A 21,340-nucleotide genomic window follows, 5' to 3' on the forward strand; every position below is an offset into this window, starting at 1 on the left:
TTATTTCCCAAATGTAGCTAATATATTGATTTTTGAAGTTATTTCTGTACAAGTGGCTACATTTTCTATGAATATCATTTTGGTACAGTAAAAGGTCATCTTAAAATATACTAATAAAAAGAGGGCTCTAGGTCAGAAGGAATTGAAAACCCCTAGAACAAGGGACCACACTGCATGTTCAATGAATGGATCAGCACCTGGGCTCATTTAATTAGAGTCCAGCTATCAGTGTGAGGCCCGGTGTTTAAAATAAGAAAAAACTGTTAACAACTGTTCACACACACTCCCAACTTGGAAGATACAATTTGACTGGACTTTCAACTCAGCTTCTTCCTGTGTATAGAAATACTCCCACATGTGAGCCCAAGGAGAGAAGCACAAAGATGATCCTTGCGGTACGACAACTTAAACACACACCTACAGTGGAGTGGCCAAATAGAAACCCGATCTTTGGTAATGCTATATAATTAATAGAAACAGAATTATGTATGTATCTCTATATTTGAGCCACAGTTAAAATATTAACTTTATCAAGGGATCATATTGATCAGAATCTCACATCCAGTGTGATTCCATTTACTTTCAACTTAAAAACCTACGCATCCCTGGGGCTGAGTATGGAGCTCAGTGGTACAGAGCTTGCCCAGCGTGCAGGAGGCCCAGCATTGCAGAAAGCAAAAACAAAATTCCCACAACAACTAAGAACTATATATTTCTATAGTTAAATATGTCTGAAGGCACTCAGGAAAAAAGTCTGGAGGTAACACACCCAACTAAAAACCAAGAAATTTCAAAAACTTGTGTCATTCAGGCCAGTCTACTGATTACACGGTGATTAAGTTAAAAAATTGATTAAAGATGAAGTGAGACCTAGAATTAACTATAAAACACCTACAGAAAACATAGGAGAAAATCTTTGTGAACTAAGATTAGTTAACAATGTTTAGATAGGATATAAAAAAACCCAAATAATAAAAATGAAAAAAATACATTAAACTTCATCAAAATAAAATTTGTTCAAGAGACATATCAAGAGAATTAAAAGATGTCATAGATTGCAAATATTTTCTTCCAATATATCTGAATAAATAACATGCGTGCAGAATATATTTTAAAAACCCCAAATTTAATAAGAAAACAAAGACCTCAATTTAAATAAATAGGCAAAAGATTTGAAGAGATATTTCAAAGAGGATATATGGCAAATAAGCACAAGATGCTCAACATTAGTCATAAAGAAATGCAAATTTAAAACCACAAACTAGTGCACATGTAAGATTAAAGATACCGATTACACCAAGTATTGGCAAAGACACAGAGCAACCAGAACTCTGTGGCACAGCTGGGGGGAATATGAACTTGTATAACTTTTTTGGAGAACAATTTGTGAATTCATTAAAACAGGAAAAAAACAAAAACAAAACAAAACAGTGGTTGCCTGGGGATGGATGTAGCTAGAGTGGTACTTGGAAGACAATATATAATCTAGTATTTGCATTAGAAAAGAAGAAACAAATCAAGAAGGTAGGAATCCATCCTAAGATTTAAAAAAAAAAGCAAAAGAAAATAGAATAGGGACAGAAATTAATCAAAGACAAAACAATGTATAAAAGTCATAAAGGAAAAATGACAGTATTAGGGATGAAGGGGCTATAACTAGAGATGCTTCAAATCTTAAAAATATAAAATAAGCATATTCTGAAGAACCGTATGACAATAAATTTTCAAATTTAAGACCAAATGGACAATTTCTTAGGTGGAATCATAAAAATTTTTCTAGGTACTAATATTTTACTGGCAAGTTCTACAAGCATCCCAGGAACACCAATTCCAACTTCATGTAAATTATTAGGGCACAGAAAATGAAGGAATCTTCTTTCACTCCATTTTAGAAGATGTGAAAAACTCAAGAAAAATTATAAGTTACCCTCACTCACGAACACAGAGACAAAACTCCTAAACAATTAGTTAGCCAAGAGCTGGGTGCAGCAGTGCATGTCTGTGATCTCAGCTACTTGGAGGCTGGTGGAGGCAAGAGGATTGCAAGTTCAACACCAACCAGGGCGACTTACCAGAAATCCTGTCTCAAAACAAAAAGGGCTTAGCATATGCAAGGCCCTGGGTTCCATCCCCAACACTGGAGTTTAAAAAAATAAAAAAGAAAAGAGAGAGAGAGAGAGAGAGAGAGAGAAGGAAGGAACGAAAATTAACAAATTGAGTCAAGAGTGTGTATAAAATTAAAGTCAAAATGAGGTTAGCTTGGGCTGGGGCTCAAGTGGTAGTGCGCTTGCCTAGCATGTGTGAGGCACTGGTTGATTGTCACTACCACATAAAAATAAAATAAAGATATTGTGTCCACCTAATAAAAATATTTTTTAAAGAAGTGATAAAATTCATCATCTGCTCAACAAAATAATTTTTATTACAATTAAGAATAAGAGAAAGTCTTTAATCTGATAAAAAGTCAATAAAAGCTCACAGAGCTGCTAAAAGCCTTCTTTTAAAATGACAAAGGGCGAGGCAAGGATGCCTACTATCGCCACTTCCATTTGACATTGTACTAGACTATCCAAACCAGAATAGTAAAGAAAAAGCAAAGAAAAATGTAAAACTACCATTAAATCAGAGGCCATCAAAACCCAAGTGAGTTTAGAATTACCAGAATTAATAAGAACAAACTGCTCAAGTTTAAAAATCAAAAACAAAACTACTTGCATTTCTATATGCCAGCAAGAACTGGACATTAAAATTTTAATCTGATATTTATAAACAGCATCATAAAACAAAGTATTAGGAAACGCTAGATCTTTTTGGGAAAAAAAAATTTGCCATGATAGATTCTAAACTCCACCATCAATATCATAAAAAAATGTAATTTTCTTCAAATTGATTAAGTATTTGCAAATCTCAATTTTGGAAGCCAACAGGCGTTGTTTCTGTATGTATATAATGTAACAAATTAATTTAAAAATTCACATTTAAGTTGGAAGGACTGAGAAAATTCAAGACCCTCTTAAAGATGAATAATAAAGTTACGGATACTTGACCCTTATAAATCCTCATCTTAGGCTAAAATGTCAATTCCAAGAGGTTCAAAATTCTAAATCTAGAAAGTTCAACTTTAAATCTTCCAGAAAACAATCTAACAATCATGGCCATGTGGTAGGGAAGACCTCATAAATAAGAGATGGGCAACACAACCCCCAAAGATAAGGGCTGATGAAGCATCATGAGGAGTGTGAACCCCTCAGTAACAGTTCCTCACCTGCCTGACTTGCACAAGGCTGACGGGTTAGCTCTACCAACTGTCCCCAGGGGTGCGTCTCTACCCTAATAGAATCCACGAGCATACTGGACACCTGAGCACCCGGGCTTGAACCCTAACACATACTTTGATTTTGAGGACCTGCTTAGCATGTGCAAGGCTCTGGGTGGGTCCATCCTCAGCCCTCGCACACACACAGCGACAGGCTTTAAGACTGAATGAGATCACACACTTACACAGCTCAGGGTGTCTGGCACACACGAGGGTTACCGTTAGGATGGATGCTCTGCTGTCATGTTATCTCTAAATGTGTGACCTATGAAACTGTCACAGAAATGATGTCAGAGCACCCGCGGAAACCAGACTGATTCACAGTGACCGCTCCCAACTCTGCAAAGCTTTGTATCATTGGGTGACATCACAGGATTGGGGGGGGGGGGGAGGCACAGCGTTGTGTATGTTGCCTGCTCACATCAGGACCATCCCCCACCACACGTCCCCCGTCCTCTGTCCCACTGCGCGCTTCTCCCAGTCTTTATACATTGCATACGTTTCTCTCAAGTCTCAGGCAGGAACTTGGCATCTTTAACCCTTCCTCATATTTTCTTCCATAAAACTATTTTCACTTTAAGACAAAATCCTGTACTTAAGTTTCATTATTAGGATTAATGTATCTTTGTAACTGTGCTATTTTTATTTTTATTAGGGTTATTATTTCTGCTAGTTCCCGGTCTGTGCCAAGTCCTATTTTTCTATAAGCTGTTATTTTTAGCGGACAGAACACAGGGTTTTCAGAAACGCCCGCATTATGTAATGTCAGAGACGTCCACTTTCCAACTCTTAGAGAGCAGAAGAAATCTTACCAATGTAGTCCTGCAGGGGATGCAGTTTGATTCAATCAATACAGACCAGGGAGGGCAGGGACATCATACAGGATGGACACAGCCACTCAGTGAAATTCCACTGCAGGATTAAGGACATGCATCTGCTCACCCTAGGAAGGGAGCGCGGTGCTCAGGGCGAAGACCAGCCGCACGCACTGCACCCTGGAGGCTCCCGATCCAGCCCCCCAAAACAGGTCCCTCTTCTGATGAAGACTCTCCGATGGCTCCCAGCACATGGGAAACAACATACAAGTCCCTCACCGCAGCCTATAAGGCCAAGATGCTGTGGCCCGGCTTCTCCCCCTGACCCCGTCCCCTCTGCCCTGGGCTCCTGCCACACAGGCCTCACTGGGGCTGTCCTGTAGGGAGACATTCTATAGAATATGAAGACACTCTCTGGAATATTCCAAGCGTCATCCCCTGCTTCCCTGCCTAGTATGCCCCCCACCTCTGTAGCCTCACCCCAGAAACTCACAAGAACCACTCCTACACCATTCAGGTCTCCATTTCAACGCCACCGTCTGAGATCCTCCTGGACAGACCCAGACATTAACTCCCATGGGTCTCTTCCCCAAAGGAGCATCCCGACACTGACATTTTAGTTGTGGTGAGATATTCACCGTCTATTTCTAACAGAATAGAACCTCGTGTTGCAAAGCCTTCATCCAGCATGCAGGAAGCACTCTAACAATTTCATGATAAATAAATGGGATATTTCTGGAGCCCCTTGAAGTCCATCAGTGAACAATGACAATTTCTTTACAAGGACAAGTACTTCCTGACTTCCCGTTAAATGCAGAGAACAGGTACATTTGCTACCCCCATTTCTTTACCAAATCACATTGCAGTATGAGTAAATGAACAATAAAAAATGCCCAAATGCACAAGGACAAAAAGAGCAGTCAGGAGATGAGGGGGGTCACAAATGCTAAGAAACGTGGGAGCCGGACAGCAGATGGCGGGCGGAAGCTGACCCGGCAGAAAGGACACAGCTGCAGAGGCGCACAGCACCGAGGAGCTGGCCCACGCCCCCTCGGAGCCCTGAGAAGGCTTCATCTGGGACTCTGGGTCTCAGACAGCTGGGCTAAGAAGCAGGCCGAAAACCAGGGTCCAGCTTTCCGTGGTGAGGAGCAACCCCCGACCACCACAGCGGGCCTCATTCCACTGCAGGAAACCGGAAGTCTGTGTGCAGACATGCTGAGCCACAGGCCCAAACCCAGAGACGACACATCTGCCCGGTGAAGGGTCCAGCCCTGACCCCTCCCCTCTCAGAGGTATGGAAAGGTGATGCGTCACCAGCTGCCAGGGTGGCAACTAAAAGACCACACAAACACAGAAATGCTTTTTTCGGGGGTCAGGGACGGCTCAGGCAAGGGAAGAAAGGGAGGCAAGAGCCAAGAGAGACAGCACCCCTGAAACCCCTCTATAATTGGGGAGAAGACATCCTGTAGAATATTCCACCCAAATAAGGCAAGGGATAGGATTTTGAAAAGTGGAGTCTTGTGTGGGATGTCCTGTGGTCAGCAGACTGATTGACATCTTGGCTAGTCACACCCACCCGAGGGGCTGCGTGGGTCACAGGCAGAGCGGGAGGGAGGTGCAGGGCGGTGCTCAGCCCATCAGCAGCAAGGCCCCCACACACAGCCTAGGGTGACCCTCCACCCCGGCCCCACTCCTATGTCCTGTGCCACAGCTTTCAAACAGACTAGGACAGGACAGCGGCAACAAGGCCTACACCTCTCAGACACGAAACTGGAGAATTCTCACCTGGAAAAACTTGAATATTCAACTCTAAGAAAGCAACCTACAGACAGCGGCAGGGGCGTGGCGCCCAGCCCTGAGAGTGAAAGATGAACAGGAGAGAACGAAGCCATCAGCTCAAGAGTCCAGACTCCAGCTCATCAGAAGTCCTAGAAAGAGTCTTGAACAAAACTGAGGAAGAAATTCTCAGAGAAATAGTATAAAGCAATTTCCTAAAAGAGGAGGATGTAGATTTCTAAACCCAAAGAACCACCTGAGCCCTGAGCATCATGGATTTGAAAAACGCATCCACTAAGGGACAAACTGTGAACTTCAGAACCAAGGGGTAAAGAGACCATCTTAACAACGGGGTGGGGGGGTGGAAGGTGTCAGGGGCGAGGCCCAAGGAGGAGGCTGCGGCTCCAGCACCGCCCAGGGGGAGGCGCAGGAGGTCCCCAGAGCAGCCTCAGCCCAGTGAGGCCTTCTAGAGAGAAGCAGCAGAGCGGCCTTGACCTTTCAAAAGCAACGCTCCAAGCTGAGAGAATGAAATGCCTTTGAAACTCCGAAGTAACCACTTTCAACTTCGGTTTCTATTACGGGAGAGTAGATCAGGACAGGCTCAGATCTCAAAGATCAAACACCACCTGTCTCCCAGGCACCTTTTCCCAGGAAGCCATGGAAGCATGTTCTCCATAAAAAACAAAGAAAGAAAAAGTTATGAAGAGACCAGGAGAAAAACAGGGACTCAAGGAAACAAAGAATCTGAACGAGAGAGAAGGGCTGACCAAGCCAGAAACACAAGCAGGAGGCGGGCAGAGGGCCTGAGGAGGAATGCTTCCACAGGAAAGAAGCACCGGAACATTCTTCTGATGTATCTGTATGGAAAACAGCAGAGAGTCTTCCAAGGCCACTGGAGACACCAGGAAGCAGGTGGCAGATTATACAACAGCACAATGGCTCCTGCGGTGCACAGACACGTCTTATTGGGATGACAGAGGGAAGAGATGTGGGCGTATGGCTCACTTAGACCATGAGGTCCCCCATCCATGATGGCGAGTCAAAAGATAATGTCCAGTCAGAAATAAAAGCAGAGTTATTATTAGATGTTACAGCAACAAACAGGATTATAAGTGAGTACTATAGGTAACTGTGCCCCCAAAATTGGACAACCTAGACGTCACCTAGGGACCAATTCCTAGAAACACACAACCTACGAAGACTGATGAAGAAACAGAGGATCAGCGTAGACCTAGAACTATGAGGAGATCAAATAAGCAATCAAACCTTCCAAAAGAGAAAAGTGCTCGACCACATAGCTTCACTGCGGAATCCTATCAAATATTTAAAGAAGATTTTCACCCATCCTTCCAACTCTGCCAAAAACTGAAGAGGAGGGACTCTCCTAACTCATTCTATGAGGCCGGCATCACCTGGTGCAAAAGCCAGACACAGGAGAACTGCAGCCGACCGTCACCATCCAATGATGCCACCATCCTCAAGGACACACCAGCAAACTGAACTCAGCATCGTGTTAAAGGGGTACGCAAGCACGACCAGGAGCAGTTTACTAAAGAACGCAGGAGTGGCTCCAAACACCTAAACTCATCAGTCACAGGCCCTATTGGTGTAATGAGGGAAAACCCATCCCACACAATCCTCTCAGTTGATGGAGAAAAAGCAGCCTGACAAAATTCAATCCCCTTTAGGATCCAGGCGCTCAGCCAAGTAGGAACAGAGGAGATCACCTCCACATAGCGCAGGCCTGGCGTGAAGAGCCACTGCTGATGGCAGTGCCTTTCAAGGACGGCAGACTGGGGGTTCTCCTCTAAGATCAGGGAGGAGCCAAGAACGTCTGCACCTTGGCCACTTCTACTCAACACCACGGAAAGTTCTAGCCCAAGCCATCAGGCAGAAAAGGGGGCAGGGGCAGCCAAATGGGAAAGGAAGAGAAACTATTTCCATTTGTAGCTGATGTGATCTGATATGCTTGCCTCACACATGAGAGGCACTGGGTCCCACACTCAGCACCACATAAAAATAAATAAAGTAAATATACTTAAAAAAATAACCGAGGGAAAAAAAAAAAAAAGACTGAAAACTACAAAACACTGCTGTAAGTGATTACAGAAGCCCTAAGTAAGTGGAAAGCTATCCCATGTTCATGGAGTTGGAAGACACTGTGATGTCAAGATGCTGAAAATACCCAAGCCACACTGATTCAGCAATGCCTATCAAAATCCCGATGATTTCTTTTCAGACACACAAAAGTATATCCCAACATTCTGATGGCACCTCTAGGCACCATCTTGAAAAGGAAGAACAAAGCGACATGTCTCACTGATTACAAAACTTACTACAAAACAGTCTAGTTCTAGCATAAAAAGCACATATACATAGACCAATTAAATAGAATAGATCCTAAACCTTGAGAATATTAAGCTAAATGAAATAAACCAGTCACAAAATAACAAGCTCTGTGTGACTCTCCTTGAAAGCAGGACGGTGATTGTGAGGGGCTGTGGGGGGTGGCTCTTCACAGCAGCACTGCTCACAGTAGCCAAGAGGTGAAAGCAACTTAAATATCTATTGAAGGATGGATAGATAAATAAAATGTGGCCCAATGGAATATTAATCAGCCTTAAAAAGGAAGGAAATTCTGACACACACTACAACACAGATGAGCCTTTTGGACATTATGCTAAGTAATATGAGCCAGTCCCAAAATAGGTGAGATTCCTAGAGTTGTCAGATGCATAGAAAGAATGGTGGGCAGCCAGGGCGCAGGGGAAAGGAGAATGGGTAGTCAGTGTTTAATGGGTACAGAGTCAGTTTGGGAAAGATAAAGGAAGTGCTGGCCACGGACAGCGGTGACTGGCAGTGGACGTGCACAGCAGTGTGGAGGTGCTCCACACCAGCAAGCTAGCTTTAAGATCCACGTATGTGCACTACTTGAACAAGAAAATGCAAACCGTCCAGACTGTAAGAGGGCAGAATTCATCAAATTTCATCAGCCTGACTTGGGTCTTGCAGGACACGGACACCTGAAACGTGAGCAACAGCAGCTCTGTCCCTTGAGCCCCGTCCCTGCACTGGGCGAGGCTGTATGTCTAACACCCCCCTGCATGGAAGCGACAGTTTAAGTTTTCTGCAGTGAAGATGTCAGAGTCTTCATGGTAAAAAAAAATAATAATAAAGGTGTAAGATATGACTTTCTCACCCATGGCAGGATCTCCCTGTTCAGAGTGTCTGGCCACTGGGAGCCCCTTCAGGGAAGAGCTTGGCCAGATCTGTAAAGCCACCCCAAGGCTACTGCAGAGACACATGCCACTTACAGGGTCGCTGTATGAGCGACTTACTTCCTCCTGCTCACAGGCATTCAAAATGCTTCAGCAAGTGAACTTCAAAATCTCCCAACTCAAAATATCTTAGAGCTGAGAAGTGCTTCTGTGCAGGTGACCCTGTGGGACAGCGCCTGTGTATTTACATGTGTGCAGGTGTTTGTTTTAAATTTCTAGTCACCGAGGGAAACCTTAAATGTTTAAAAAGTACTGCAGCATCTTTAGAAAAAGAATCATTTCTTTCATAAATGAAAAGCAAAATTCGATATGACTCAAGGTCTCACTGCATCCGTTGCCAATCCTTATCTGTCAACTACCCTCTTTTTTAATTAACTTCCATAGCTGACAGGCATTGGGGTTACACTGCAGCCAGCAAAGGAAGGTTTCCAATTTCTCCGCATCTTCGCCGACACTAATTAATTAATTCTAACCAACCTAATGAATGTTAAATGGTACTTATTGTGGCTTTAAGTGAAAATTAATCAAATAAAGAATAGAAAAGTGATAGGGAAAAAAACTGACAAATCCAAAAGCTTTGGTCCTTTGAAAAGATCAACAAGTCAACACTGAAAAACTTTCAGCTAGACTGAGCAAACTAGGGAGAAGACTCCAACTCCCACCGCCTCAAGGGAAGCAGAGACATTACTACTGACGCCACAGAAATGAAAAGGATCACTGAGATCAGGCAACCCGGCTGCAGTCCCCACTCCTGACCACTATCTATGCTAAGCTGTGAGTAACTGAATCATTTTGACATCAGACATCAAACTGTTGTTTTGTACCATCCAACTTCCTGTTCTAGAAAGTTAATCCGGGGACTCTAGAGAAAGTCATTTACATAACTAACCACCGCTGCAGGAAAAGCATGCCACTGCTGGACACGGTGACACACGCCTGTGATCGCAGCTACCTGTTCCGCAGGAGGATCGCCTGAGCCCAAGAGTTTGAGGCCAGCCAGGACAACACAGTGAGACCCCATCTCAAAACAAAGAGCACAACTTAAAACAACAAAAAAAACCAAGTGAATAATTTTTAAAAATCTATTAAAGCTTACTAAACCTCTCTTAAACATTATTATTGGCACTTCCAAAAACTCTTTACACATTATTTTATTGAATCCTCACACCAGTCCTAAAGGACGGGTAGGTACTACTATCACTCTCACTTTCCAGCTGAGGAAACCAAGACACAACATCGCCCACCCAGCAGGTGACAGGGCATGATCTCAAGGCCCACAGCTCCACGTGGGGGAACCTTTCTACCAGGATCCCGCCCCTTCCTACTCACTCCTCTCTGTGGCCCATCTCATGCACAGCCCCTGGACAGGGGATTCCTGGGGAGTAGCCCTGTCCTGTCATCCGCCAGTACTCACTCCGGGCCTCGGCCCACCCCCCACCTATGGGAGAGAGGCACACACGCTCCTTCACAGTTCACTGACCAAATGAGCTGTCCCACACCCCACACTGTTCAGAACTCTTCAATGTGGTTACTTTACTCGCCCCCAGGTACTGTCTAGCGTTGAGATGGTCAACTCAAGGATCTCCTGCTCACTTCACTAATCTGATTATATACAGCTTAAGTTCATTAAGCTCAAAATTTCCAAGAACACACATACTTACCCTTTAAAAATAATAACGATGGGGAATGGTTTAAGTGGGAAGATTGTTCTTGCATGCAAAATTAACGATAACTTTTTTATTTATTTTTGGTAATGGGGAACGAACCCAGGGGAGGGGTACTTGAACCACTGAGTTGCATCTCCAGCCCTTTTTCAATTTTTTATTTTGAGACAGCATCTCACTGAGTTGCTTAGAGCCTCACTAAATTGCCAGGGCTGGCCTTGAACTTGCGATCCTCCCATCTCAACCTCCAGAACTGCTGGGGTTATAGGTGTGCACCACTGTGCCCCACCCTATTATTTTAACTCCAAAAAAATGCATGTTTTGCCATGGCAAACACTTGCACCAAGTTAACACATGAATTTGCATTGTTTGAAGGAAATCGGGCATTTGGCAGAAAATTTTAGCTAGCAAATTGTTGGAACGTATAATTCAGAACGTATTTACCTATTTTAACTTTTCTCAAAGAACTGATAGCCTTTTAGAGCAGCAATCCATATACTAGTCTCCAAATCAGCCTCAATGAGGAGCCCTATAAAATATAAAATAACCCTAAATATTTGAAAAACCAACTAATTATTTTTGAGGTGATTATTCCATTCATAAATTAAAGCAACATAAATACAAGCACTTTAACATCAATACTTTCATATTGCTAATGGCCCTTTCCAAAATATTATATTAAATTGTGAACTCTATTTCCTTTCATCTTCATTAACACTAACCTGCATTTGCTGGAGGAGGGGGTGTAACTACACATACTGTTGCCTTAAACTTAATGGTGGATCTAAAATTCTGAAAAATCTGCTATTTTTATTGGTTTAAATTAGCATGTATGTGCTTAGTTTTCGTTTAAAAACAATCCTTTGTTTGTTCCTTGGTAAATCTGTCTCTGCCTTAGAAACTAATCAAATGCAAAGCTGAATCCTTCCCATGGCTCTTGGTTACCATAACCCATGGTTAACTGAAGGAGCTTTGAAAAACATGCACAGACCTGGGTTAGAATCTCTGCGGGGCTACACGTGCTCTTGGCCAACTACATGTCTTTGAGCCTTGGTTTTCTCACCTATGAGGACGAGAATAATAGTACCAATCTCAAAAGGTTATTGTGAGAATAAGAGCTGGTATAGTGAATATTCATGATTCATGATGTTATTAATGATGACAGATTAACTAGACTTTTCAAGGTCTGGCCCGGATTACCTCGTTTACACCACAAGCTGCCCCCACATGCCAAGCTGATGCCTCAGCTCCTTTACATAAATGTTTGACTTAAGTTTCTTCCTAGAATCTGGCACAAAGTTCTCCACTTCACTCACTCGGGTCTGTGTGTCCAGTGCTTACTTGTCATTCAAGACCCACCTCCAGGCTCACCTACCTCCCGTGGAGTGACATTTCTCAATCCCTGTTTACAGTCACTCCATAACCAGGCCTCGTGATCACTGAAGGAAGAACTCATTCTCCTCCATGTTTCTCAGCAGTTAGGACAATGGCAGATGGCCAATTACTGCTGAATGCCCAGGCCTCCACCATTTGGTAGTATTGACCAAGTATTAGGCACGAGACAGGAAGGCCAAGCCTTTGAGTTACAACTCTGCCCACGAGTCTGGTAAGAATCAGACTGTTAGTTTGGGGCTTGCAGTAAACTTTCAAGTCACTTTAATGTGTATGCAGCCGTCCTGTTCAAGCAGACAAATGCTACACTACCTCATTTTAACACTTTCCTCCTCAGCATCCTGCTCTGGATTTGGATCACGTGACCATTTCCTTGGGACCATTTGGAAATAACAGAGCACACTGATTTTTTCTTTCCTTTCAACAGCAAGGGTGCCAGCTGTGGTGCTAGCCCCCGTCACTCACCTCAGCCACCTGCTGGGTCCCCACTCTGTGCTGAACCAGCCCCTCCATATTTGTAGCCATGGTGAAGCAAGATCATTAGAGAACCTGTTTGGAAAAATGCAGCAACTTCTATCAGGTGGGAGAAACCAGGCTACGTGAAAAATAGTACTAATCAAAATTCATCGTTGGTGCCGTCTGACACGGGCTGTGCCCTCTACAGAAGGCTGAGCTGGCGGGCAGGCGGAGCGTATCCGAGTATGTGGCACCAGCGTCTTCAATTACAAGTACCGAAATTAATTTGTAGAAACATTTCAATTTGGAAACAAAGCCTCCCCTGGTAAACAGAGATGAAGATGACTCTGGAGTTTAATTATCATCTTCTGGGTTGTAATGGTTGGGTCGCCTCTCGGGGAGGTCAGAATTACACACACCTTTTTGGATAGCTCTGTCACCGCAGGCTGAACGAGAAGGCGGCCATCTGAGAAAGGTGTGAGATCAACCCTGCACAGAGCGCCAGCTCGCTATCATCAACTGTGCTGTCACTGGTGGCAATGCTAGAAGCAAAACCTGCCCAGGTGTCGCGCACCTCACAGGTGCAAAGGCAGACACCATGGCAGAGAACGGGCTGATGAGGACCGAGCACCCATAAATTTATTAACTTACAGTTGAAAAGTTCTCAATGATGAGAGAACCAGACAATTCAGCTCTCTGCTAAGAGGAATAAAATGTAGCTGGGCATGGTGATGGCGCACGCCTGTGATCCCGGAGACTCAGGGGCTGAGGCAGGAGGATCTCAAGTTCAAGGCCAGTCTCAGCAACTTGGTGAGACCCCATCTCAATATAAAAAATAAAATGGGCTGGGGTGTGGCTCAGTGGTTAAAGACCCCTGGGACCAATACAACAAGAAAAAAGATCTGATACCACCACCAGTAAAAACTGAAGAAAATTATTTGATGATCAAAAAGCATGTCAGCCTGGGTCAGGGTCAAGGTCACTGCTTATGAAGTAGACTCCTGGTCCCTTCTGGTCAGGAGCAGTCCCCTGTTCCCCCAGCACTTTCCAACAACTCTACCACAGAAAATCCAGGACCAAGGGAGTCCCACTGGACTTGATTCTTGGAGAATTCGCTAGGGACTACACAGGTCTCTTCTTAATAGGAGAACAAAGCTCTGGAGATTCACTCCCAGGATCCGCACATGAAAACTACACGGCATCACCACGCGTGCAGTGTACACAGATGCTCCTCCACAGTCACAGACTGGGCCCCTGGGACACGTGACTTTACAGAAGCACTTTCCTGCAGCTCCCACCTGCAGGGCTGCGAGTGTGGGCCTCTGTGATGCTGTTTAGCTCGTGGCTTTTAGTCACTTCTATCATAACTCCCCGTCCGATTATATCATCTCCAAAATGGAGAGAGAGAAACGAGAGCATGAAACTGTGACCAACAAGTATCAAAAGATCTGGCTCCGGCCTTCAGGGTTTCGTCAGAACCCTGTAAGAGCTGCGACACCAGGCCACCAACAGCAGACTCAGCTCTCCTGCGGGGTCAGGTGGGAAGCTGGGGGGTGGGTGGGGTCTGGTGTTCATTCTTTTCCTCCCGGGCCTCCTTCCACCCCTTCCCTTCTCCTTCCCGCTTTCTCCATCTTTCCTTTCTTTCTGGGGACTGCATCCAGGGTTCCACACATTCTCCTAGTGAGCTATAGCCCCAGCCTATTTACTCTTTTAATAAAGAGCCCAATTTTTTTAAAGTTTGTTTTTAGAAGGAAAAAACAAAACACAGGGAAACACACTACATTGCTACAATTTGGTTCCAACTAATAGAGAAGGAGGGAAAAGCACCCCTTCCCATGCACCAGAAAACGGAATGGTGTTAAAATTAGAAAACCCAACAGCCAGGCCAGAGAGGTCATTCAGCCAGGACGCCACACACGGAGCTGCAGCTGGCGACTATCTAACTAATGTTAGATGCTAGCATTGTTTCTAATTGTACTTTGATATAAGAAGTATGTGGCCTTGTGTATTTCAGAAATATTCTGAGGGAAATATTAACAATTATAGAAATAACAATACTAGAGAAACACACATCTTTCCATTAGGTTCCCCTAAAAGAAGTGGCTTGATGTTGAAGTTCTGAGTTGAAGTCAATTTTACAGATGACTGCCCAAGATCACGGAGCCTTAGTAACTCAGAGACCTTTATGGCACATTTTAAATTTGCTGGACCAATTAACTTCAGATAGGGTTTGGAGCCCCCAGATAATTCTAAAAGCCAGTGACTATAGACATTAGGTTACAGAAAAGTAGTAGGTAGTCTGTTTGATTTAGAAAGGGTTAAGTATTCTGAATACTCACTATTGTGATCATCAGTAGTAGTCGTATTTTGGAACTGGGAACTGAACTCGGGCTGCTTTACCACTGAGCTATTATTCCCAGTTCTTTTTTGAGCCTGGGTCTCTCCAAATTGCTAAGGATGGCTTCAAACTTGTGATCCTCCTGCCTCAGCCTCCCGAGTTGCTGGGATTACATGTACCCCTGCACCTCGATATTTATTGATTATACAAGTTACAAATATTTTCCCCCTTGGCTCATCTACTTATGTTCTTTAAGGTGTCTTTCCCTATAACCCTGCCCAGGAGCCAGGGATGGAACCCAGGGCCTCACACACGCTAGGGAAATGTTCTACCACTGAGCTACGTCCCCAGCCCTTTAACCTATACTTTGACAAACAAAGATAATGATGTGCTAGGATGGGGCTCAGAGGTAGAGCGCTCGCCTAGCATGTGTTAGGCCCTGGGTTTAATCCTCAGCACCACATAATTAATAAATAAAATCAGAATATTGTATTCATCTACAAAAAATTAAAAAAAAAATAATGCTGAACTTACCAGCATTTTCTTATATAGTTTATACTTTTATGGTTAAATTCTGTCCTACTGTAGGATTATAAATAGTTGCATGTTTTCTTATATATAAATGTTAAAGAATTTTTGCTCCTACATTTAAGATTCCTGATCCATCTGCAAATTGATCCTCAAATTTGACGAGTAAGACTCTAATTTTTAATAGATAATCAATTCTCCAGCGCCTTGTACTGAACAATATTATTTTCCTATCTGACACAAATCAGGTATAGCTCCGTGTGTGGACATAATCCTAGGCTCTCAATTTTTATTTTACTATTGTTCCACTTATCTTTGTCACCACCATTATCTTATTACAGCAACTTTATAATACTTCTTATCTCTGGAAGGACAAATGTCCCCCGCCAACTTCCTGGACCATCTCAAATGCCTTTCTTTATACTTGAATGGAGCCAACTTTTCTTATACACTTGAATTCTGACAATTTCTGATTTCAGAGTTGGGTTTCTGCCTCTGAAACAGCCATGACCATCATCAACAGCAGCTTTAGAGGTGCTTAAAGAAGGAACAAGGAGGAATGTACACCTATTAGAAAAACAGACAGACACAAAAAGAGGAAGTAAAAGAGAAGCTAATGCCTTCAACATAAAGACTTAAATCCAATCAGAGCACATGTAAGAGATGGTTTCAATACAATATTTTCCTTTTCATTACTTTTTTTTTGGTACCAGGGATTGAACCCAGGGAGCACTTCACCACTAAGCCACATCCCAGCCCTTTTTATTTTGGAAACAGGGTCTTGATAAATGGCTGAGGCTAGCTTCGGACTTGTGATCCTCCTGCCTTAGCCTCCCAAGCTGCTGGGGATCACAGCAGTAACCACCAAACCCGGCCCATTTCATTACTTTTTAAAATGCCATAAATTATATCTTACCTACAGATGTTTCTTTTTCTAGGGTATCACAACGTAAGTAGTAAAATGAAACGCTTCAGTGATATTAGAAAGGGGAAGGATGTTTAATCCAAGCCCATTCAGAAAAAAGTTTGGGGAGAAGCCTCTCCCTCCAAGAGCTTGCTCACCACAACAGGAAAGGGTATGCTATCAACTAGGGGGTATCCCCCTAGAAGCAGTTCCAAGGAACAGTGGGTTGTGTCTATATGTATTTAAAACGTTAGAACAGCATAATCTTATAAATGACATCTGGGGCAAAAAAAAGCCCTATTATTTTGATGCCACCAACTGCAGAAATAAAGCTTTTAGAGACAACCTCTTGGCTTGTGGATCTATGTAAAATGAGCTTGATGACAAATAGCACTTGCTAAGAGGTAACTATATACATGGCATTATTTATTTATTTAATTTTATACTGGGAATTGAACTCAAGGGTGCTTTACCCCTGAGCTACATCTCCATAGTACACACCTGTAATTTCAGCAACTTGGAGGCTAAGTTAGGAGGAACATAAATTTGAGGCTAGCCTTAGCAGCTCAGCAAGACCGTGACTTAAAATAAAAATAAAAAGGGCTGGGGATTTAGCTCAGTGGTAAAGTGCCCCTGGGTTCCCAATCCCCCCAAAAGAGCATGATAGGCATCATAAACTTTCAGGTTAGCAGTTACCTGTTCAGCTTCCTAATCTTCAAAGATCACATCCACATACAATAATGTTCCTAGGAAAAAACCCAACTAGTCTCCAAAAAGATTTAGTATCTTAAGTTAAAAATTGATCCAAAAAAATCTTCCTCCAACAGTTTTAAACTAAGTCCAACTACCTTCACCAATCCTTACTAAGAAACGGCTATTAACTAGGCAACAACCTGTCTGCTGAGAAGCTGCAAGAACAGCAAAAGAACAAGGAGTCCTCATCTGTGATGAACTTAAGGGTACCAAGAACAAGCAAGGCTAACAGACTCGAGGAACAAGCATTTCCCTCTGCCCCTGGGAGCCAATGACACTGCTAGGAGAGAGGGTTAGAGCAGCACTGATGGACGGGTGGAAAAGCAGCAAACAGAGAAAGGGAGGAGCTCTAAACTGAAAGGGCAGCTCTTTCACACCTGGCAGGTCCAAGGAAGGACGGAGGTCTGAGCAGCAGCAGGCCTCCTGCTGAGGAAGGACGGGAGAGGGGAGTGGCAGAGAGGCTGATGCTGTTACAATGGAGAATCAGTAGTTCAGCCAAAGAACCCATGTCTGCATATGCAGATGCCTGCACCCAGCAAAGAAAAAGAAAAAGAACAGGAGGCCAACTAGGAAGCCAGGGCATCCACCAAGGCTCAACATGAAGGAGGTTCTTAAACTTAAGTTGAACTAATGAGTTTCTCTGGATAGCACACGAATGACACCAGGACACAGAACACAAAACACAGGACGAGGGCTAGGGTGTGACGCAGCGGCAGAGCACCTGCCTAGAAGTCACTCCCAGTACCGCAAAACAAACCAACACAAAACCTGTAACAAGGGCCACAGAATGACGGCAGAACACACTGTGAACAGAATGCACGGTTCCAGGCTCACAGTGACCGCCAAGGAAACCCTGCAGGTTGGTAGAGGAGGGCTCCAGACCTCAATGCAGTGACACCTGGGCTCCCGCTGGGGACACCTAAATGTCCACTCAGTGGCCAGGACAGCCCAGCTGTGCTCTCCCCGGGCAGGGCCAGGAGTCAGTGTCCCCATTAATAAAGTCCCTTGTCTTCATTGATAAACGCATGAGCCTGTCTTGGCCTCACAATCAACTGACTGAACTCGTCCCTGTTTGTGGACTGCGTGGCCCTGGTCACACAGCATTCAGAAAGCCCACTCTCTGGGAATTCTCTCCTCTAAACAAGTGGCCTGGACCCGGAGGCTCAGGCACAAAGCCAAAACATGCAATGCACAGCGGCTACCACTGCGGGACAGCACCACTGTTACTTCATTAAGGGAAAAAAAAAAAAAAAAAAAGGCAGTAGCCCAAACTGCAAAATGTATATTATAATTAGGACTAGAGCCTCATTTTACCATAAGATCCACGTGAAATTTAATTATACGTGTATTATATGGAAACACCAAGGGCACTTGTAGTTCCCTGGTAAATTGTGTAACTGAGCAAAAATAAAAAACGCCGAATTAGAACAAAAATCTCGGATTTTTTTATATTTGTTTTTTTTGGAACCAGGGATTGAACTCAGGGGTGCTTAACCCCTGAGCCCCGTCCCCAGCCCTTTTTCTATTTTATTTAGAGACAAGGTCTCAGTAAGTTGCTAAATTGCTGAGGCTGGCCTCCAACTTACAATCCTCTTGCCTCAGCCTCCTGAGCCCCCAGGGATTATAGGCGTGTGCTACTGGGCTGGGCTGTGTTTACAATTCAGTGGCATTAAGCATATTCACACTGTGGTACAGCCATCCCTGCCACCCATCTCCAGCTTCAAATATTTTAAAATAAATCAATTCCTAATAACTATTTGCAGAATACTAGATATGGAGTTTCTCAATAGATGTTAGGTATTCAGTATAATTTAATTACACTAATTGTCAGAAGTCTTTGTGGGACAATAAAAGTTGAACAATCTGGATAGACAGGAACAAAATGAGAAATACGTAACCCCAGACTCGAAATCATAGATCAAAACTTGAAATGAGGAAATAAAAATCAAGTGGCAGGTTAACAGAATACAAATATTCATCAACAGAAAAAAAAAATTGCTCACGGGGATGCCTCTGAGTTCAAGTTCAAGTACCACATCCTGTCATCAAAACTGTTACTTTTAGACTCAAAGATGGCCTGGCCTTTGGGTCACGGGCTTTCTTGCCCATTGTGCCTGTCCAGGGAACACTTGTGAGAAGGCCAGCAGTGGTCAGTGGGTGCTGAGGAGGCGTGGGGTAAGGAGGGAACGGCAAGGAAGAGGAGCCACTGTCACATACCTGGAGTCCTCTGCTACCAGGTCAGTTTTACAGTCATCTGCGTGGAGACTTCTACAGTAAGTCACTGTACACTGGAGGATTCTTTCTACCCTACCAAGAGCCAAGAGCAAGGGTAACATGGACTCTTCACTTCTGAGTCCGTGGATGGATGGATGGATGGAGGGAGGGAGAGCAGGGAGGACCTCGTGGGCTTTGTGGGAAACCAGGCATGATTTACCCTGTGGCCGGCCTTGGGAGGAGGCTTTATTAGTCCCACCTACCAGGTGGAAAAACTAAGCCTCACTAACCAATCGATTTAAAGTCATCCAGGGTGGGGCTGAGGTGGAGCCCTCACCTGGCATGCACGAGGTACTGGGTTTGATCCTCAGCACCACATCAAAATAAAGATTGTGTGCACCTAAAACTAAAAAATAAACATTAAGAAAAAATAAAAAATAAAGTCATCCAGCTAGCAAAGCAGGAGGGGAGGAGTCCAACTCATACCTCGGACTCTAAGACTCACAAAAATCCCCCTCGATCACAGTGCCCTTCAAAATAATTTTCCCGAAAGAGAAAATCGAGGAGGAAATGCAAAATAAAAGTGACAGGCAGCCAGTTAATTACCTAAGGGAATGAACTAAAGGTACGTCATTTAAAAACCGATTTACACAACTACTGATTCCTAAATACGTGACTTAGGCTTCAGGACTGCTGACAGAAATTTCAGACCCAGCTCCACTCTGGGTGTACTATGACAGTTTATCAGGCACTTGAATAAAACCTTGCCCGTATGGTAATCACTGCGACATGCAAATACGAAGCCCACAAATTATAAACAGTTTGATCAGTGTCCACCAACTGAACACACGTGTAAATACACTCAGGTCAGAAAACATTACCAGCACCCAAATGTCCTGGGTATACCCCAGGTCCACTGGCATTAACATCTTTCTCCTCCTGACTTCTAATTTCCATGGGTTAATTTTGCTTGGTTTTGAGCTTATTGTAATACATATCTGCCCTTTTTTTCTTTTTTTTTTTTTGCTCAAGGTGATTTGTGTGACAACCATCAGTGGTTAGTCCATTTTCATTACTATATAGTACTCCAGTGCGTGTGACTATGCCACGATGTTTTCATCGACAGCTGTTAGACATTTTGATTGTTTCTAGCATGGAGCTCTTATGCTCACTCCTGTGAACATTCTCATCCATGCCTTGTGATGTCATGCCATCCTCTGTGCCTTTACAGTTTTTCCTCATTTTCATTGTTTTGTTGTGGTTTGGGTGCTGGGGACTAAACCCAGGGCCTCCCACGTGCTCTACCATTAAACTTCACCCCAAGTCTCTTACTTTAAAAAACTGTCCTGCACATCTTCACAAAAGAAACATACATCATAAACTTAAATTTTTAATCTCTTAAAAATCCTGTACTAAGTAAATCAACAAACACACTCTAATTACCAGCCTTTTTAGTTGACGACTGACATACTTTGACACCTCCTTGGTAAAGCAATTAAAAGGTGACTTTTCAATAATTCCAAGGTATTCACCTCATCAACCTGGTTTAAAAAAAAAAAAAAAGGTGTTGCAGAGGCAATGGGAGAGCCACTGGGGGACAGGCAACAAGAGCAGTCCCCTGGAGTTCCAGGGCCGTCCAGTCTCAACTCTTTCTCAGAGAGCTGCCGGCCCCACACAGGCAGCTGTTGAATGTTCCTAAGGGGCGTGTGGGGGCTGCTAGTAGGAAACTCAAGGTCTCCTGCACAGATCCATCAGCACTCATGCGAAAACCACCAAGCCCTCAAGTTTGAGTCTCGCCCCATCAGCCTCCCTCCTCCTCTCTCCAGCGGCTGTCCTGTTTTCCAGAAAATGGTGTCCTTTTGTACACTTGAAAATCTTGGAACAAAATTATGTTTTACACATTAGT

General features: G+C 43.8%; 1 protein-coding gene across 5 annotated transcripts in view; it reads right to left on the bottom strand.

Annotated features, from left to right (window-relative positions):
• Nr2c2 (nuclear receptor subfamily 2 group C member 2) overlaps positions 1-12,819 on the bottom strand; it is a 54,922-nt gene extending 42,103 nt beyond the window's left edge. For 3 of the 5 annotated variants that reach the window (XM_015495055.2, XM_015495056.2, XM_048787160.1), the window contains exon 1: positions 12,707-12,818. In XM_015495055.2, coding sequence (XP_015350541.1) covers positions 12,707-12,766 — 60 coding nt within the window. In that variant the 5' untranslated portion in view covers positions 12,767-12,818. Of the gene's footprint in view, positions 1-11,293; positions 11,374-12,706 lie in introns of those variants that run through there. The other 2 variants (XM_048787158.1, XM_048787159.1) reach the window with 2 other exon arrangements.
• Positions 12,820-21,340: the final 8,521 nt, after the last annotated feature.

The sequence above is a fragment of the Marmota marmota genome, unplaced genomic scaffold (assembly GCF_001458135.2).
Source record: "Marmota marmota marmota unplaced genomic scaffold, marMar, whole genome shotgun sequence".
Classification (NCBI taxonomy): domain Eukaryota; kingdom Metazoa; phylum Chordata; class Mammalia; order Rodentia; family Sciuridae; genus Marmota; species Marmota marmota.